This window comes from Polypterus senegalus, chromosome 16 (genome assembly GCF_016835505.1).
Source record: "Polypterus senegalus isolate Bchr_013 chromosome 16, ASM1683550v1, whole genome shotgun sequence".
NCBI lineage: Eukaryota > Metazoa > Chordata > Cladistia > Polypteriformes > Polypteridae > Polypterus > Polypterus senegalus.
Window position 1 is genome coordinate 75,782,597 of NC_053169.1, and position 20,496 is coordinate 75,803,092.

The 20,496-nt window shown below is 39.0% G+C and overlaps 2 protein-coding genes across 8 annotated transcripts in view; both read right to left on the minus strand.

Annotated features, from left to right (window-relative positions):
- Positions 1-3,544: 3,544 nt before the first annotated feature.
- otx1 (orthodenticle homeobox 1) lies at positions 3,545-11,691 on the minus strand. 4 transcript variants are annotated; one of them, XM_039738606.1, is made up of 4 exons: positions 11,670-11,691; positions 5,763-5,942; positions 5,151-5,302; positions 3,545-4,551 (listed from the first exon to the last, which is right to left on the minus strand). In XM_039738606.1, exons 2-4 carry the CDS (start codon positions 5,857-5,859, stop codon positions 3,817-3,819), a joined length of 984 nt encoding a protein of 327 aa, XP_039594540.1. In that variant the 5' UTR covers positions 5,860-5,942; positions 11,670-11,691; the 3' UTR covers positions 3,545-3,816. The 4 variants fall into 4 exon arrangements, with proteins under 4 accessions (XP_039594540.1, XP_039594538.1, XP_039594539.1 ...); XM_039738604.1 differs by lacking the exon at positions 11,670-11,691 and adding an exon at positions 7,893-8,369; XM_039738605.1 differs by lacking the exon at positions 11,670-11,691 and adding an exon at positions 7,619-7,874.
- Positions 11,692-12,255: 564 nt separating this feature from the next.
- The window catches only part of ehbp1 (EH domain binding protein 1), a 387,620-nt gene continuing 379,379 nt past the window's right edge, over positions 12,256-20,496 (minus strand). For all 4 annotated transcript variants that reach the window (XM_039738603.1, XM_039738602.1, XM_039738601.1 and 1 more), the window contains 4 exons: positions 19,719-19,818; positions 18,579-18,652; positions 13,560-13,674; positions 12,256-13,230 (listed from right to left, as the gene is read on the minus strand). In XM_039738603.1, coding sequence (XP_039594537.1) covers positions 13,140-13,230; positions 13,560-13,674; positions 18,579-18,652; positions 19,719-19,818 — 380 coding nt within the window. In that variant the 3' untranslated portion in view covers positions 12,256-13,139. The remainder of the gene's footprint in view (positions 13,231-13,559; positions 13,675-18,578; positions 18,653-19,718; positions 19,819-20,496) is intronic.

Here is a 20,496-nt window from a genome sequence, read left to right on the forward strand (position 1 = left end):
ATACTAAACACTGTAATCAAACTGCATTAATAATAAAGATTTACCACCGAAACATTTTACTGTATATATTATACACACACACACACACATTTTAAATACACTTTATACAAACAAAAGTATCAAACAGGAATTACCTATTAAAACTGTGTGCATATAACATACTTTTCAGATTTGCGTATTGGGTATTTTAAAACGAAATCGTTAATGTGAAAATGTTTTAAAAAGCCTTTATTTTCTCAGTTGTACGGAAATTTGTTTATATATATATATATATATGTGTGGGTGTATATTTCTATATGTGTGTGTGTTGGGAGGTTGTAATACTGACGGCCCAGCGGGGCTGATTTCCAATTCCTTGTACGATTTCCTCCACAGCCGCTCGTGGAGCCGCCGCCGCCGCTTTTCGCGTGGAGGTCCGCACTATAAAGTGAACCCCAAGCGGACAGCCCCGTTTCGCCGGCTCCGTGCGTGTGTACAAATGCACGACTAAAAGTTACACAAAAAAGTCGGCCTGCCAAGTCTTGAAAACTGGGAAGCCGCCTACAATAAGGTTACTGACAGTAAAGCTCGGTGAATAATCGAGAAAGATTAAATCCATGCGGGGTCCCGTAGTCGTTAATTTGATTGCCTCTCATTGAGATTTCCAAGCAGACCGATGATCGTGGTCGGCTCTGCAGGTAAACGGCGGTGCAGCACGCAGAACTTTCACAGGAGGAGTTTCATTATTTTAAGACTTGAGAGGCGTCGGGTCTTCTTCCCGAAATAACAGTCACGGCTGGAAAATAAATGCGGGCTCCACTTTTCTGTATTATCATGAACATCTGAAAAAGTGCAAATAAATTCTGTCCCATCATCAAAACAATGACAGAAAACTAACAAAAAAGAAATCCACGTATTGTGTCAGGCGCTCCCAGGTGTGCAGATAGGAAGTCACTTAAAGGTGAACTCAGCCGCCTTTTCGCCATAAAGCTTCCCAGCGCCCTGCTTATTTACCGAGGAAGAGCAAACGAATAAATGCGAAGCGACGTCTTCCTCAGGCACGTATAGGCCTAACCTGTCGACATTAAATATGCCGAGTACTAAATGGAGCTCAGCTAATGAATTAATGTGTAATGTTAGGTGCTTTGCTGTTATTCATCCTAGAACTCTGTGTTCAAGTTATAACCTTGAGCTGCTTCATAAATGTATCATTTTATTAAATTGTTGTCGATTTACTGGCATTTTTTGTAGTTCTAAATAATTATGCAAGGAGGCGAAATTATCCAAAAATCAATGAGACACGCTTAACACGTGGAGAAAAGTCGGCTGGACCCTTAAGCTTGCTCAACGAAAGTATTTCGATGGTTTGAGTTACACCCCACCGAACAACATCAAACGTCAAGAATTATTTTTAACTCGAAAACTGATAAAAGTGAACACCGAATTCCTCAACCGATCGACTCAACGGGCTACTAAAAGTTTCTTGAACATCGGAAATCTTCGGGTTTTTTTCCCTGCTCTTCACATATTTTGATACTTCAATTACAAAATACTTTCCAAAGATAACTAAACAAACAAATATGTAGGATTAAACTTGTTTTTTTTTTTACAGTAGACGCATTTCGTAATATACTGTATTCAGAAAAGACTGGAAACGATCAGGTCGAGAATGTGACGTTTGTGCTGCTTTGCGTTTTATGGTCTTGACGCGACATTTCTTAACTCCACATCTCGTCAAGGTCTATGCTGTTTTTATTGTAATCAAGTTTGACACTTGGTCAGCAGAAGAAGCTTTACGCAAGTGACTTGAGATGCTAAATAATGGCCTATAAAACGTCCTCCCTGTTATTTTGTTCTTATAAATACATGTAAAGTGCCCCGCTGGATTCTGATGCCTTTACTTGGACGCAACAAGCGCACTTGGGACGCCCGAACTCGTCGATTCACAATTTAGCGCAGACAGCCTGGAAATCTCGCAGTCTGAATGCGGGATCAAAGCGACGCCACGGCTGACGGCTTCGGGTTGGAGGCTTCTGCGCAGTAAACAAACAGCCGCGTATATCGGTGTGGGCGGGGGTCTTCGTTTCGAGGTATTTATTCAGCTGCTATACAGCACTAATTAGCATACAGGGGGCACAGATTGGCGTTAATTGAATTCATGCGGTTTTTATCCTGTAAATTGCGTGCTAAGTATAACAAACAACATTAATAGCAGCAGCCGTGGAATGCGCGGCGGGGGGACAGGCCTGCTCGAGCCGCGCCAAACGCACTGGACGGCGGGGTACCCCAGTGCCCACGCACCCGGCCTTCACAATATAAATAAAGGAAAATAAACGGCCGAGCCGCGACCACCTGTCCGGCGTGGAGAGGGGCGCTCGAACTTGGAGGCAAAGCGAACACTTCATGGAGTACATTAAAAGTGCAAAAAAAACAGCCCTAATTAAACGTGTGACGGCGATTACAGCAAACAGCGAGCGCTTGGCGATGTTCATTGTTTAAAATAAAAGGCAAACTTTCAAATAGTTGACTCGATCGTCGCGTTAAAACACTTTTACAGTAAAACCGCCTTTCTTTAAAAGGGTGACCCTTTTAAATGAAATAAACCTCCGAACTTCGCACAATCAAACTGAACGTGGAGATTTAAGCAGTGCCGGCCTTGGAGGTGTTGAAGGATTTTGCCTAAACACACGCCACCCTCCCGCTGTACACAAGACACGAGGATCGCTTTAGCGGTTCTTATTAAAAACAAAAACAATTTTACAAACACACACACGCCAGGCTGGGCTCTTTTTCTTTTTTTGGTTCTTTAATTTGTTGTTGCTGTTAAACGGAACTTTTATTAAATGGACATGAATGTTAAGGGCGCTTGCCATAATTACATTCCACATTTCACTGGTATATTGAAACCGATTCTTCAATTTACAAATTTATTTTTGCATGACAAACCAGTCAAGACTGTCATTTTCAACAATGATATGCAAGTGCTGCTATTTAAGAATGGCTGCAACATACATCACTAGACAATGTTTCTAACGTTTACTAAGTAGATCCAGGCCAAAAATTACTTTTAATTACACTTGGAGTAAAACAGCAACTTGACTGGTCCAGTATCCCACGGATTATATACTTTTGGGGAGAACAAGAGTTCAAAAACATTTTGATAAATCAATCTCTGGAGATTACAGCCAATTTTGGCCAAAACAGGAGGAATCCTTGAAGGAAGGGGGGAGTTGGGGGATGAGGGGCACCAATTCAAAAATTTTAAGCCCGTAACATCAACTAAAAAAAAAAAAGTGGTCACTGCAACTGACCAAATACATATTTACACATTTGAGCTTTTCGATGCAGCTATTCCCTCCCCCACACACTAAAATAATGGAAATTAAAAAAATATACAAAGTTTGTTTCGATTTGGAAAATCTTTAACATAGCAAATCGACCTTAAAATCTTTGCTTGTGGTGAGCGGTCCACAAAAAGAAAGTTGGCTCAGAATTAGGTCTTTGAAATAAAATTTTCATTTTCAGTTTGGTTAAAACTTCTTAAAAAAAAAGTTTGGACAAGTTCTTTTTTTTTTTTTTATGTCCCACACAACATTGTCCACGCAAAATCTCCATCTCGTATACCCAGAAAAGGGAGTGGGGGGGAGGTGAGGGGGTGAAAAAAAAAAAAAAAAGTTATTTGCTGGTATGGTTGGCCATAAGTAAGACTCAAAAAAAAAAAAAAGTTTGGTGCGATCTTTAAGTGATACTTTGTATATCTTTTAGATTAATAAAATTCATAAAAATGTAAAACATACAAAATAAAGTTAAAAGGAAGGGGGTGGATTGTGAAAGTTCTCACAAGACTTGAAACCTCCATGACGCCTGATCTTTGTAGTCCAAACAGTCCGTAGCGTTGAAGTTGAGTTTCCAGGAAGAGGCAGTTTGGTCTTTGTAATCCAGGCAATCAGAGGAGTTGAAAGCTAATCCAGCTCCTGTATAACCCTGGTGATGATGGTGATGGTGGTGGTGATGGTGACCAGACGACTGGCTCAGGTGGTGGTGAGGATGTCCAGACATAGACGACGGTGCCATTGGACTCAGCTGGTGAGGATGGTGGTGCGAGTGCATGGGAGTAAGATAGGAGCTGCAGTCCATCCCACCAAAGTAAGAACTGGAAGGAGCAGGGTAGCCTTGGCTGTAGCCTGTGGCTTGGCTGTAGGACATTGGGTAAGAGGCAGCAGAGGCACTGGAGACTGAACGCTGCATGCAAGACGCACTAGTGTGGGGAGGCTCAGTGACAGAGGCTGCAATCGGGGCAGAGCCAGGGGAGATAGAAGCTGGGCTCCAGATGGAGGACACTGGGGTACTGATGGAGGTAGATGCACTAGTGATTCCAGTATTACTTGAAGAAATGGAGCTGGATGAAGAAGAGCCAGAGCTTGACACTGCCGGTGGAGTAAACTGACCACTACTGTCTGACCCGGTGCTCTCTCTGGTGGGGGACGATTTCTTCTTGGCTGGCCTGGCCTTGGTATTGTTTCCACTCTGTTGCTGCTGCCTACATTTTGCTCGACGATTTTTAAACCACACCTAAACCATGTAAAAGTCAAAATACATAAATAAAAATAAGACAGCAGGCCCAAAAAAAAAAAAAAAAAGGGATATCAAAACAGTAGCAATCGGAAATGCAGGTGGCTACTTTTAACTTGTTATTAAAACACACTGCAGGAAGCATTTCCTCTACATTAACGTTTGCAATATTAACATCTAACTTGATACAATCATTTAAACACACACTTCGTCAAAGTGGATCGCCCGCCCCCCGCTCACTCGCACCCTCCTCAGCAATGGCCCTACGCAAATTTAGGGATACGGAACACGACATTGAACAAACCAACCTCCATTTGTCCAATTAATTCATGATGGCAACATCAATTTATTAAATGCGCATTTCCTTTTTTAAAAAAGTGCGCTTTAGCACAAGAGGGCGCCACTTAATATAAACAAATTAAAGTAAAGCATATTCAATTAAAGGTCTTCATTGGGGCGAGGCCAAGCCCAGGAGGTTTGCACCGCGCACTAAACAGGCGCGCGGTGTCCAATTGCGAGAATACGAAAAGCACATTGAGGTCTAAAGTCTTAATTAGCTTTCCAAGAGACAGAAGGTGACAATTGACCAGTTTACCCACCTGGACGCGGGACTCCGGCAGGTTAATCTTTAAAGCCACCTCCTCTCGCATGAAGATGTCGGGGTAGCGGGTCTTGGCGAAAAGCGCCTCGAGAATGTCGAGCTGCGAGCGCGTGAAGGTCGTCCTCTCCCGCCGCTGTTTTCTGGGGGTCGCTGGAAAGAAAAAGGAAAAAAAAAAAGTTAGCGTCAATACTTCAATAGCAAGATCGAACGTGACAAGTGAAATGTGTAGAGGCTTCGAGCAAAGATCGGAATTTTAAAAGTTTGAAGGAAACATTCAAATACCCAACGTAGTTGATTTTTGTTTTAGCAATGCACATTTGTTTCGTGAATGCGCCTTTATGAGCAGCACGGGCCCAAAAATTAATAATTCAAAATTGGAAAAAGTGCGTCACTAACATCCCACTCAGACTGGCCGATTAACCTCGTTCAGAAAAGGAGGCTAAGGTTCTAACAAAACAAAATGGAGCAAAAGTGAGAAAATCGACTCCCTGCCAGGTAATGAAAGACAGCAGAGACCGAGCTCGCCAACAGCCAGCAATGTCTGTTTTTTTTTTTTGTCTTATTTTAAATCTTCGAATGGTGCCCGATTCTGGACCACACGTGTCCTTACCTGGGTAGCCCACCGATGGATGCAGCAGGTCCATTGCCGCTCCGCTCAGCCCCAGTCCGTTCATTCCGTAAGGGGGCTGTTTGAGGTATGACATCATGCTAAAAGATTTAGGTGGGTCCACAAATCCCGACAGTTTAATCCGTTAAGTTTTCTTTGGGGGGAAAAAGTCCTTCAAGATTTCTGAAAGAAATTTGAAACGGAAGAAAAAAAAATTAGATTCTTCTCCTAAAGAGTGTCCAGCATTACTTTCACATTGGAATCACTAAACCAAAACTTTAGTTAGGGACTATGGGGATGGGGGGAGAAATAATTGGTAAACTTTTAGGGGGAGGGGGGGGAGGTTTGCCGAAATTATCCTGCACAATAAAAGCTTGAGTGCAAGTTAATTGCATTATATAATCTATCATTCCAATACGGAACTCGGCGTTCTGAATTTAATTTCATGGAAATTAATTTCTGAATTGCTTATCGTAATTCAGCCATACACTGGCAGGCGTAAATCAATTAAGAACAGCGAGGGTTAATTGAAAGAGTGATTGTAAATTTATTAAAGTAATCGATGTGCCATTTCCCGTTTAATTCACTCCTTTCGACAGCCTTTTAGATGCGAAACACGACAGGGAACTCTTTAAACACGGAACCTGACATTTATAATTTAGACTTGTACAATTTATTAAATTACCAGAGTATTTTATAACAATCTAAAATCTTCACTTTAATAAAAGTGTACACGGGGGAACCATCGCACCTACAACGCGTCCACTTCAAACGCATAATATTTTGCGGAAATCCAAATGATCAACCAAATTAAATTTCCAAATTGTGTTCACTACAAAAGATTGTAAACCATTTGGATTTACCGGGGAAGAAAATAAAAGGCAAATCCAGACTTGGGCCTAAAACTATAAGCACGACGTGAGTTTTATTTTTAACAAAGTTTAAGGCCCAGGCGACATTTCCCAAGTAATCGCCGTCGCATTTTTCGAGTAGAATTGCACATCTCGCAGCTAAAACATTGGGCCAGGCCGTGTTCTTGAACCGCCTTATTTTGTTAAGCGTTGCACAGATCCGTCCATCACTCCATCCACCCCCCTGCTCGATAAAGATCTGCTCCCGTGCTGTGCACACAGACCAGCGGCTACCCGGGCCCATTCTGTGTATTTAGATGTTTCCTCGAGTAAATTTGCAGCTCCACAGGACGGAGATAAACTGGGTTGAAAAGGCGAGAGCTCCGTGCAAATGAACTCAATTACAATTTAGATTAGACCTCCAGGGAGACCATTTAAAAAGGGGGGTCTTATCAGCAAAATAAATTAACAAAAACCAAAACACGCCTCTCCAATTATCTCCTAAGTAGATTCAACATAAAAACGAATATTTTTAAAGGGTCTGAATGCGCGTTACCACGAGAAGGGATGAGAATGTTCAAGGCCAGTTCCTTTTTAGATGATGTATTGCTCTTTACAAGCGCATATTTTGGTTAAGCATGACGACCGAAAATAGTGTGCATATTATTAATTAAAAAAAAAATCAAATAAACGCCAAACCACGCGATCTGAGAGCTGCTTCGACGGTAACTTTATATTATTGTGACTTATTTCCGGCGGAGATGAATGCATTTTGAAAGAAAGAAAAAACAACAGATCATTTCAACTTTTACATTTGACCTCAACGAAAAACAAAAAAAAAAAAAACGCCTTAAGTAAAACCAACTTTTAGAGAACGCGCTGCCAGCAGAAGTCCCAGCCAGGACAGACGCACGGAGAAGTCGCGTCCAACTTCGCACGACTGCCACAGAAGGACGACAGGATGCCTGCCATTCGCCACATCAATACGCCCGCCCGCAAGACACTCACCTTTCGTGCCCTGAAATCGTACAGTAGACGGCGTGCAGTAAAGCCCACTTCTTTCTCTAAAATGATCCGATTGTACGAATCTAAGAAGCAACACGGTTAAAATATCGAGGGGGTGGGCATAACTGAATTTGTTTTACATTAAGTACTAGCGGCTTAAGTTTAATGCAGGAGAGCGGCAAACCCCGCACGTGTTTGGGCAGCGCAGATACGCGATTTACTTGGGCAATTAGTGAAAGTTACGCGCGTTTAAAAGAAAATAAATCAAACGCGTTACCTTGCATGGAGTGCCTGTCTCGCCTTGTGGTTAAGGTGATTGCTAATGTAGACTGATGAAGATTGATCACCTTCTCCTTGCCCTGCCCTTCTATGAGAGTCAGACACCTGCGGAACCGCCCACCCGAGCCAATCGGTTGCGGTATAGATCTTGATGGACGTCGATGTCCGCAAGTGAGAGCTTGCATTCCCAGTGAGCTCCGCCCATTTTCCGAGAGACAACAAGAACACCAGAAGCTCAACCCGCAAACTACGAGCTGGTGGATAACATTTTTGAAATATTTGGTACTGTTAACAGTCTGCGGTTACATAACTAAATTAAGTTGGGTACCTCAATTTTGTACAAGAAATATTTACTTATTCTATACGTCAAATGCTCAGTTAATACAAGTTGCCGGTCCACGATCAGAACAAGAAAACGTACGAACAACTCAGACCAAAACAAATATTCTTTTTTTTTATCGTTTCTACACTTTTTTTTTTTTTTAATGTAATCTATATTTGAATTTGAAGGAAACAGCAGTGCAACTTCCACAGCCAAGAAGCGTTGTGATTTGGTGCATATTTTATTTATACCTTCAAGTACAGCTTTGTGGTGACCGGTTTGGATTAATTATTTTACTTTACGAATATCAGAAATAGAAAATATGAAGTGACTTTCAGTGCCGGCTCCATACACAAGACAGAGATAGTGACCTTCCTCAGCAGTGACAGTTGGCGTTCAGTAGGATTTGGATTTTGAGTCGTGACGTTTCAGATTATTTTAACAGCGTATTGTAAAAAAAAAAAAAAAATGAACAAAAATAAAGCGCAAAATCAACGAATTTTGAAACAATAATTCGTTGATTGCCTTCGTTTTTTGACTGTCCTCAGACACGCCAGATCGGCCTCCTTCCAATAAAAACCAGCCCCGCAGGTGGGTGCTTAAAAAATCGGGTTTATTCACAAATGACTTTTTCGTTATTTCTTAAAATTCGTATGAAGTAAATCTGCAGTTCCATTTATGTATGGGAATGCCACCTTAACACATTTAACATCCCAATAATATTTTTTTTTATTGCGGTGGATGTTTTAAAATAATTTGTATTCCCTTTTCTTATTTTAGCACCTTCTCATGAATATTGATGATGCGCTAATCCCCATTTACAATTACATTTCAGAATAGTCAGCGTAAAGTTTAATAGGGGCCGTCTTTTAACAGAGATAGGGAGAAAATGAAAGGAAGAAGGAAAAAAGAAAGAAAACGGCCGATACCAGAAAATAAATGAAATCTAACAAGAAAGACCGGTAGCTGCGAATCAAAGAAAGTACCTCTCGAGCGTCAGTTTCCTAAAGAAATGCCAATAAAATACGGTAACAGAATATCACGGAGGGTACACTGTTTCGTTAACTGTTTCTCAAAGGATCGGTGAGATCTTCTGAGGACCTTAATAAGGCTTTGGTCGCTCCTTTTGTTGATCTCACAAAATCAACTCATTCTAATTGAAGCGGGAGCTGAAAGCGAGCTAATGTTCAAAGAAAGTGACCGCCAGACGAACGAAATTACATTTTTTGACTATATGGGACAACTCATCAAAGGCCTGGTTTACACGATCTTTCTATAGGACCCAAAAGTCATCGACACGAGCACATTTTTCCCCCCAAGAACAAAGATGCCGCGGCCAATTCACAAAAGATTTTCTCCAGCAAAAAGGAAAAAAAGAAAGAACTTTGAAAGAAAGAAAGGAAAAAAAAAAGAGTACTTGCTGAGTTGTAAGGGGAGATCCTCTAAGTAGTATCTTATTAATTTGAGTATGCGGAGCTTTGGGTTTGAGTCCGTCAAGGTGGGGGTCACCTTTTATATCGATCGGTATTTCCTTTAGTTTTGCAAACTTCCATCATTCTCTCCCCGAGTAAAAATTGTGACAGGCACATAAAATATCAAAACCAAGCAAATGTGTCCCGAGCCTCCAAATCCTCTGCCCGTTTTATCAAGAAAAAGCAAAACACGAAAAATCCATCAGGTTTAGTAGCTTCTTTCTTTTTTTTATTATTATGAACTCTGTTTAACATGATGAGATCAAGCCTGCGTAAGTATCAAGGTATCAAGTAGCTCTAACCTTTTGTAATAAGAGTATTTGTCTAATCCCAAATTGCAGACGAATTTTCTTAATGCTGAGCCTATAAAGCCCTGGGATTAAAGCGGAGAAGGAAGAGGCGAAAACTTTAGTGTCTCTTGTCGCCGAGTGGCACAGCACTCTGGACTTTCTCTGCTGTTTATTAAAATGGAAAAATGACAGAAGGAGATTTGTTGCAGATTTTTCTGTTGTGATTCTTCTTTTTTAGTAGAAACGAATTGCTCGAGGATCGGGTCAGGAGCTTTACGAAGTGGGCACGGTGAGCACCTGTGAGCCGGCGCGGGAGTGCCGCGTGCAGCTACCTGTTTGCCGCGGCCACCTCACCGGGCCAGCCGCTCTCACTTTCTGGGACTCTTCGTTTTTTTTCCCCCTCTTTTTTTTCTCTCTTTTCTTTACTTTCTCCTAACTTGTACACGTCTGGGTTTTGAGTTGGTCGGGTATGTACAGTACACCTGTGTACACCGTGTGCGGCTGGGCTGGCAGTAGATGGCACAGGTAAGGCTCCGGACATGCGAGACACCTTAGAAATTGTGTGGCACGTTAGAAAAGAGCAATTTGTGTAAACTTGAAAGAATTGTGTGAATGGTGTGCGCGTGTGGACTGTGGGATGGTCATCACCAGGGGCTGACTGCACTTGTAAGTTTAGTTATAAAAGAAAGTTAGAGAATGATACAATATAATGCATAAGCATTAATACTACTACTACTAATATTAAAACAAAATCTTTGAATATTATCTGAAGTGATTAAAAACGCCTTATTGAAATTCGATTTTTGAAAGCAGTGTCGTACATGACTTGCGTGAATTTTTTTTTTAAGCTCTACGCGTTTGAATAGATGAACACATTTTTGTGTTCGTATATTCATATCTGACCTACAGTCTATCATTAAAATAACGTCTTCACCTCGACTTTTTCCCGAAGAGCCCCACATTTTAATGAAAAAATAAACTTGCAATATGTGAAACGTATTTGTGGGATCAACATTTAACAATTTATCGCTTTCTTAAAACCTTACCGATTAGCGATATTTTATTTGATATAATTTTATTATATTTCGCTATAAATAACATGTAATGAATTTAGTACAGTTGATTGACTTTAGCACCAAGTATCATAATATGCCTTTTATTTATATAATGCCAATATCTCCAAGCCAGGAACTCAAAGGAGTACACTTGAACTCCTTATTATTAATAATAATATTTTTTTAACCATTTGTACTGGTGGCAGGGACAGGCGAAACCTTCGGCCCGAGCCCCGTGTTAAAAACCGTCAGAGCGGCGGCGGCCTCGTAAGAAACAAATCAGCCGAAGGTGACAGAATGGAACGTACGGTCGGACCCAAGCAGAGAGGAGATCATCAAATTAATCTGAAAGTATCAGAAGAGCCAGAGACGACGTCGGCTGTCAAAACTTATTTTTCACTATTTAATCATAGTGATGAGTATGCGGTAGCGGGTGTCATTAAGAGGCGGCTCTTGATCTAGAAAAACCTTATTGCGAAAAAAAAAAAAAAAGACCGAGGGTAAACAGATGTTCCGTACAAAACGATTCCGTCTAATCTGCCTCTTAGGAATGAGTAATCTGCATTAACCTAAATTAAAACAAAACGCAAACACTCATTTATAAATGAATATGAAACACAGGGGAATTGTTCAGACCGCATTGCGAGGAGCTGCGCCTTCCTTCCGACGTGGTCGCGTGTGTAGCCTTCCTTCCATAGGATGAATGACTTCACAGAAGAGGAGCTCCCCGAAATCAGCCCGGGCCGGGCCGCCACGCCAGGGCACAGGCTGGAATGGCTTCTTGGTTTTTATTTCCTTCAAGTGAAGTGCGTCGCCTTTTCGGTTTGATTCACTTGGTGGCGGTCGGCATTTGGGATGGCAGCGTAGGTGACACATGCAGGTGACACTTGGAGCACTCGGTCTCAAACGCTCTACAAAGATGTTTTGTTTTTCCTTCCACCTTTTCTGAAATAACTTTTTTTTTTTCCCCAGGTAGCCTATCGACCAATATTTTTTTTAATCCAAAAACTTCATAAATCGAATGATACGCACACTTCAACTTGTAACAACATGAACGGAATTGCAATTTAAAATAAGAACAAAAGATCCCAGTTAATAACTGATAAAAGTTTCCGGTAACGGCCGAGCCTAACGAGAGGGAACGGAGGGCGCAGACTCGACTCGTCCTTGGCCAGTTCGATCTTCGACTCCCAGTCCCATTAAGAAGCAGCCGTAAACAGCATCAAACTATTTTAGATTTTATTGAGGGCTCATTTTGGACACTGGAATAAATAGCGAGATAACTGCTCTCCACAAAAGACAACCGCACCAGATGATGAAAATAATTAAAAAAAGTCAAAAAACTTTGACCCCGAATATCTGCACATGAAACGTTTTAATACAGTATTCTTTTTAATAAAAGGCCTTGAACAAGAGTAATTGGTTATGATGTTATAATTAACTACATGTAACTCCACAGTAAAGACACAGTGTAATAAATTAAGTTTTTGAACATTTTTTCTTGCTGTTTTTAACGAAGTAAACTTCTTCCTGCTTATCAGCACTGCCACTCTTCAAGCCTTCAATGGCAATAATATACAACATGGCTTCTGTGCAGAGTGCGCTTGTCAACAGTCCGACGTCCAGGAGTTCACATAGCCAGGCCGCCACATGTCTTAAACAGAAGTCCATCAAGTCCATGTGGAGCAGCAACTCTAAAGCAAATTATTAAAACGTAAAGTCAATCAGGAAGCCTGTTTGCACATTAAGTGCATCTTCCAAGTCTGACTTCTTTAAAATCCATTTACATCTTTCTCCAAAAAAAAAAAGAAAAACAAAACACCTTTGTTTCCAAGCCCTGCATCTTCCGCAGAAAGGTACAGAACTTCCTTGGAAGGTCCGATCTGCTGCAGTAGCAAAACATAAGTTAGACACACATGTCCAGTACCTGCTCATGTATTTTGTCCTTGAAGAACTTGGAGTTAAATAACAATTGTGGTAAGGCATAAAATTAGAAACTGTTTACCCATCATAGTACAGAATGCTATCTTTACACATTTCATTAAAACATTTTAAAAAGTTGTGGTAAACACAGTTTTCGGCATTGATTTTTCTGTGGTTATGTGACTATTGAATGATACACTTTTCTTCTTTTTTGGACATTTTGCCTTTGTTTTTTTCTAATGTCCTTTCCAAATGTTCATCTTCTTCTTCAGCTCTATTTAAAAAAAAAAGGGGAGGGGGACAAAAAAAAAATTTTAGGTGATGATCAATTTAATATAAAGTAAATGTGAGGCTCCTACCTGTCAAGTGGAAAACAGAATCTGTTGCATTAATGTGGGAAAAAGAGTAACTTACTAAAAATACATTTTAATATCTCATTCAAATAATGGCCTGTTTGTCATTTGTTACTAAAAAAGCAGGAGCTCTTTGATGTAAAAATAATACAACAGTAGAGTAAAGCTCCACTGAGGACTGACAGGCATGTTTCTCTTTTTTGCACCATGTACACTTGTGTAGCATAGCGGCACAGTCTGCACAACATACTGCTTTTCTTGGGCATCCAAGTCCCTGACGAGGGCATCCCGCTTGTTCACGAGGATCACAAGTTCATCCAGCAGCAGCTGTTCTCGCCTCTTCTGAGCTTCTGTTTTCTGCCAGTCTGATTGAAGAAAAAGAAAAAAAAAAATCACCTTTCAAACTTGAATAAGAAAGTTGAAGGATGCTAGGTATGGGAGCATCCACTTATTTGTGTTACGTAATTAAAATGACATTTTTTACCCAAAACAGATCCATCTCCATCCACACAAAAATAAACTTTCTAAGATATAACTGCAATCTAATCTCAAGCATTTGCTGACCCAACAGTGTGACTATTGTGTCTTGCTGAAGGCGTACATAAACCATGAAATAGAATGCAAAGAGAGTCACGACAGAAAGAACAGCAAGTCCTACACCTCGGGAGCTTGGGTTAAAGAACTGGGCAGTTTAACCAAATGAACTGAGGAAGTCACCAGGTTCATGCCCAACTTCCAGCCTAAGTGCAGTGTAGTGCACATGGCCGTCCATTTCCCACACATGGATACTGTGTAAAGTATTTTTGTGTGCACGCGTGTACAGCCTCACGCACACACATATAGATACTGTATACAGATAAACTGTTTCTTCTTTCATTCTGCCAAACTGCAACAGTTGGGCACATTTCACGCTGGGCACCATATGTTTGTCCTCAAAGATCAGCAGAGTACTCATTTAGCCTCAGGCTCTTTGAAGTCAGTTGAAAAGTAAATGGAATAGCTTTTCAATATTTCAAGTCATCTTCTGGTCAGCATTTCATTATACAGTGATATATTTGCATTTCTGCAGATTAAAGTTGTAAATGTGGTATTGTAATAAAGACAGAAGCCATCCGGAATGTGTATTTTATACACAAGCAGAGCAGATCTGAGAAAATGCATTTATCCAGCTCAGGAGGAACTTCAGGGAAGGGAGGACCCAAGTTAGAAAAGAGGCCAAAAGAGCATGTGTGCATGCTGCTACTTGCCTCTGTGTTTGATTTAATGTGCACAATATACGAGATCCTTAAGTAAGTCCCATTATGTACAATTTTTAGGGCTCAATGGGCAGATGCAATTCTACTAGATGAGCTCTGCTGTTTTTAAGTATTCCAACTAAAAGGCAGTGAAAAGTCTAAATCCTTAGTTTGCCTTTATGCTATCCTTAGTTGCTGTCGTTTCATCAGAATCCCCACTTGAGTGAAAGGTACAGTGCCAAGTCAAGAGAAGTAGACAGAATGGGACTAGGCAGGGCTTTTTGGGTGTCAAAAGGACATAAAACAATCACAAAATGCCACATATCTGAATATTTATCTTCATACACCTTGGAGCCAAAAGCCAGAGTGGCCCTTTCTCGAGACAGACACTGGGAGCATGTAGCTGCCAATCAGGAGGCTCTTTGTCCCGCCCCCCTCATTAGGAAGGTAAACAATGGAAAGACGGTGCAGTAGATGATGAGAGACATAGCAGAACAAATGAGGAGCAGGAGGGAAATCAGACACCAGCTTAAAAACCTAACTCCCCTGCCCCCCACCCCATCCTCCAACCCCCTACCCCCCCATGCAGGTCCCCCAAAAAATCCCAGAGCAAAGTGTGTGCAATCCTTTTGGATTACTCTCCGCTCTCTTTTTCTCCATTGCCCTGGGCAATCACGTTAAAACTCACATGGCTGGTGCTTATTCAGATAAACCTAACAATGCTCACCAATAGTTACCATGTGAATCTTCACAAGCCACACAAGAATGCGCTGGTTCAAATCCCCATGACCCCCCTCCAATGCAAAATTTATTCAAGAGAGCAAACTGCTCAGCAGCTTTATGAAAGCAAGTGGTTCTTTAGGGAGTTCTGGTTTATATTTACAAATTTCGAATGATAATCTCTATATAATAAACTGAAAGAAAAGGCAATCAAATAAATTTACAATTTTTGTTGAGGGCTTTTTTATACATTTTGTGTTTTGCTATACTGCTTACTAAAAGATAAATGCTCTTCATCCAATACTATTAACGAAACACAAAACAAAAAAAGTGATCCCACAAGCCTCTTTCAAAAACCTGCATGCAAAGGTAATTCATTGTATACTTCAATGCTGCTGCTTTATAAAATTTAGAGCATCTAACACAGGAATTAAAGGCTCTTATTTGGGTGCAATAACATTATTTTAGAGCAGCACCCCTTTTCTTAGCTCCTCTCCCCTCTTGGGACGGCTAATACATTTGTGAAAGGAAGATTCACTTTTGAACAGAGGGTTATCTACCTAACAAAGGACAGGTCAACATCAGAGACGGCCCTGATTGGCTGAATTCCAAGTTGTATCTTTTTCCATGATGTTATAAAACAATCAAAATGAGTAGAAAAGGAATGGAACCTTTACTTCCCCACACAAATAAACAAATAATTAAAGAGCAAAAGAAAGAAACATAACACTTTGGTTTTCCTAAGATTGACATTACTCTTACTTTATAAGGACTATTAACTGTCTGCTAGCTCATGCAACATAAACATATGCATGCCTTATCTGTGTGACATGGTTTATATACCTTTAGTTTTTCTGAGCATCATACAATGTAAAATAATAATAATCATCATTATACAAAGTTACCCTGCACTTAAATTTTGCCCCAAAGGGGGTTTAAATATCTGTTAGCAGACCTTCAAAATTTCTATAAAGTAGGGCTGCACTTTAATGGAAATTAACAGTTTTTTGTGGACTGTGCACTGGGGATTGCAATCGAGTCTTATCTTTAGTTCCAGTCAACTAGCAATCCTGAAAGAGTTTGCAACATCATCAGAGCAGACCATTTGATAGGATTCTACTGCTGAACCTAATCAATCTGTGGAATACTGTGGCTGTGCTGTGTAACAAAGCTAAAATAGATTTACAAATGGGGTTTTAGGGGATAAGCTCCTCCACAGGATTACATATTGATTTTAAATATATAAAAAAGCTTATCATATAAACCGTAACTACAAAAAAAAAAATAGTGAACCTATGCATAAATCCCTTTAGAGGAGCGTCCACTTTCAAATACATGCCATGAGCGAATCAAGTTGCACAAAATCCGGGAAGGGGGGGAGGAAAAAAAATTAAAAAGATTTCGTGGGGTGGAAAATAAACACACTGATTTTAAAAGACCACCCCAGGGAGTGTAAAACTTATTCAAACAGCTTTTCTACTTAAACATTACATGTGAAACAACAAATAATGGAGTGACTTTAAGAATACTGTGATATCATGTTAAGCATTTAGATAATCAGTTAACTGCCATTCCATTGACAACTAAAGTCCCTTAAGAAGAGCCAACCCATGTTAATATATTTGTTTCTATTCTTAAGTGACACATTTAAAGGCTGCTTTCAAATAAACATTTGATCCATTGAACAATACAAAGAATAATTTGCCCTGCATGTCATAAAATTCTGAACTTCTTCCTAATTACTTTGAATAAGGTGGTGTTTTTTGTTTTTTAATCAAAATGTTACTCTTCTTTCCTCTAAATATGTCAAATGAAACTTCTTAGTTGTCCACATGGAAAATTTCCATCAGCAAGTCACAAGAAGTTTGGCACACATCACCAAACAGCAGTTATGATTTCCAAATAAGTAGGCAGGCTGTCCGCAAACTGGCAGCACTAACAGTCTCCGCAAAAGTCTGATAAACTGCCTTTACCTTCCATCAGAGGGCCACTGCATGATCACTCCAGCAGTCTGTGTTTCTCTGTCATTAACTGACCAAGCAAATCATCAATTACCTGTCTGTATTGCAGAGTCCTGAATGGACCTGTTGGAGCACTAAATAAGAAATGATGTGCACTCTCCCTTCATCACTAGGTCAGAACTATCTGTCGCACAGAGGAAAGCTCTACCTTTGAATGTTAAAAGCTCTTATATAAAAAAAGCAAGTTATATATTTGGGGGAGATCAACAAGTTGAAGTGCAACAGCCTAGAATAACACGGGAGTTTGCACAATTTGAGGCCCATTGAGGAAGGTAACATGATTGGGTCTTTGGATTTAATAGAGTCATCCACTACCCTTTAGAAACACTAATAAAAATCTATCATATATATATATATATATATATATATATATATATATATATATATATATATATATATATATATATATATATTTTATTTGAAAGCTGACTGCCCAGGTTGATGTTTTCTTATGGTGCCACTTTACCTTTATCTGAAAGCTTTAATCTTAAAATACCCAATTCATCTAAATTGGAATTAAACTGTTCATACAAATGTACCCTTATTTGTCCTCAGTCTACAGATTAAATATGCATCGAAAGTTAGAGCAAAACAAAATGAAGAAGGTGTATAGGTGATACTTGTATGTATGTGTGGTTCTTCATTTTTGCCCTTATGCATGTTTGCCATTGGTGATGTCTCCCAACTAATTAGAATCGATTTAGTATGGATCAAGCACCTTATCAGGTGAAAAAAGAAATTACTATGGGCAGCCAAGGGGTTAAGAGGTCAAAATCGAATAGCAAAATCAATTTGCATTGATTGTAAAAGGTTCATTTTGAGAAAGAGGACACAGGCAAAAAGATTAAACTTGAGACAGCCAACTTTGATACAACACAAAAGGCACCTCTTTCTGTCTATAACAATTATAGAAGATATTTTTCTAGGCATCTGCATTTTTTGTTACTATAGATGCAATTTTTACTATTTTAGTTATGCTTGCAAAAAGGGAAGACAAGCTGATAACTTCTTTTTCGAAGAGAAAAAAAAAAAAGATTTTATATCATGTGAAATATAAACTTATTAAAATAAAGATCACACAAAGTTTAACCAAACTGAAATTACCAAACATTTTACTAAAAAAAATGAGCACATAATACAAAATATGATACTCAGCCATAATCATAAATCCAATCCTACGGGTTGGGGGGTTTGGTGAGCAATGGCAGAAAGACTATACTTATATTTCAAAGTATTAAAAGTAAAGGATAGTGGCTACCAACAAGATACATTTCACTTGGGAAGATTTCTTACCTTCAATTGCTAGCATTGCTCGCAACTCTCGATTGAGCAGCTCGAACCGTCTCTCAAGATCATGTTCTTTTTCCCTAGGCAAGTTGTAAAAGTTCATCAATATGTTAATTACTAAATCATTAAACACTTAAAGAAACCTTAATAAACATTGATTTAGAGACTCACTGTCTCCTTTTCTTCCTTACATTAATCTACTGCAAAAACTGATACACAACCCTTAACCAATCAGCTGGCTCAAAACTAAAGTAAGAAGAAAGCACAGTTAAATTTATTATAATATTTTCTTTAATCTAAAAATACTAAGAAACAAATTGCAATAAAATATGAATTGAACAAGAGATACAGTTTCAAAATAAAAATAAATACAAATCTTAAGCATATGTATGTGACAGTATAGTATTTCTTTAAGGTAACCCTTATATATCAATAACCTCAAATAGCTGTGACTATTGTGATTGTATGTACAAGTAGTATTGTATTTCATTTAGCTACAAAAAAGTGACAAAAAATAATTTAAGATTATCATTTTCCCCAGACATCATTTTGCTATTCTGAAAATAATGAACTGGCAATCAACATGATTTAATTAATTTGGGAGCCTCACCAAACTATTTGATTAAAAGAGGTATTAAAATGCATATGGAAAGTTGGTCATATGGCAAGAATACAGTATTTGCCTTTTATGGTATTGCATTTTGACAGTGCAAAGTCGGGTTTATCAAGATTTTGTAGCTGAACAAAAGGTACACTTACACTTACATTACACTTAGGTATGTTGATGGATAATTTATGCCCACATAAAGAATTTTGTCTATTACAAGAGAGTAAATATTTTGGAGATACTGGAGTCCTTTGGTGAAAATGCAGCTAAACATTACAAAGAAGGCAAAACTACTAATACAAACAAACACCTGCAAATCGATCGCTTTTATTTATTTTTAAATGACCACTTTAAATAAATATTTCATTAAGGGGTATACCATTTTGAAATTTAAGATTATCCAGAATTTGCTACCTTATTTGTAATAAATAAGTAGATGTGAAATTATACATTTTTTTCTTTAATATACTCAATTTGATGGAAAAGTCTATAGTTTAGGATTTGCTAAGAACAGTACATATTTGAAATGCATTACTTACAGGAGAGAAAGCTGATTTTGTCGTCGTATAAGAGCATTCTTCTTATTTACCAACATAAACCACTCTTGCATCATTGCTTCCTCCTCTTCTTTATTGTTGCCTGAACATATGAATTAGAACAGTGTTTAGGTTAGACATTCAGCTTATCAGAATAATTGATTCCCATACTTTTACTGTACAAAAAAACACTGACGATCTTACATTCTTTAAGGTTGAGTTTTTTTTCCCCCCATTCGATTACATATGTTTGAGAAGTAAATAAAGTAGATTACTTAAACCTTCATTTAAAAATTCTGGTAGACACTTAAGATAGGAAGCCTGCAAGGTATTTTTCTGTGTCCAAATGTTAGATTCTTGACAGGCTTTTCTATTCTCAATAGAAGATACCACAAGATAGAAGCTTAAATTACTGTATTTGTACAGGTCCGAGTATAAATGTAAATTTGGGAAGCATGGACAGTCCTCTTGTATCATGCAGCACAACTGTAACAAAATGATTTTAATACCCTTAAACATTAAATATAAAACATATCAGATTAACACTTTAAGTGCACCTAACAAAGAGACTTAAAATCTAAATCCTCCCCACAGGCTTAATTGATGTTGTGTTTAAATAAAGATCTCCAAATATTGACAGGCACAAGAGTGTAACTGTAAATCACTGAAGCTAGTAAATGTACTGCATATTAAAAAAAATAATAAAAGTTGGCAAGTTTATCATAAATACAACCTGAACTACCTAGCGTCTCCCTAATCTTGAACAAAAAGATCAAAACAA

Bases quoted from the DNA above. Each gene is read 5' to 3' on its own strand.
- otx1 (XM_039738606.1), bottom strand. From the start codon at position 5,859: ATGATGTCATACCTCAAACAGCCCCCTTACGGAATGAACGGACTGGGG. The intron at 5,303-5,762 runs GTAAGGACACGT...TTTTCTTTCCAG, and splicing joins TCCATCGGTGGGCTACCCAG to CGACCCCCAGAAAACAGCGG. The intron at 4,552-5,150 runs GTGGGTAAACTG...TACATGGTTTAG, and splicing joins TGCCGGAGTCCCGCGTCCAG to GTGTGGTTTAAAAATCGTCG.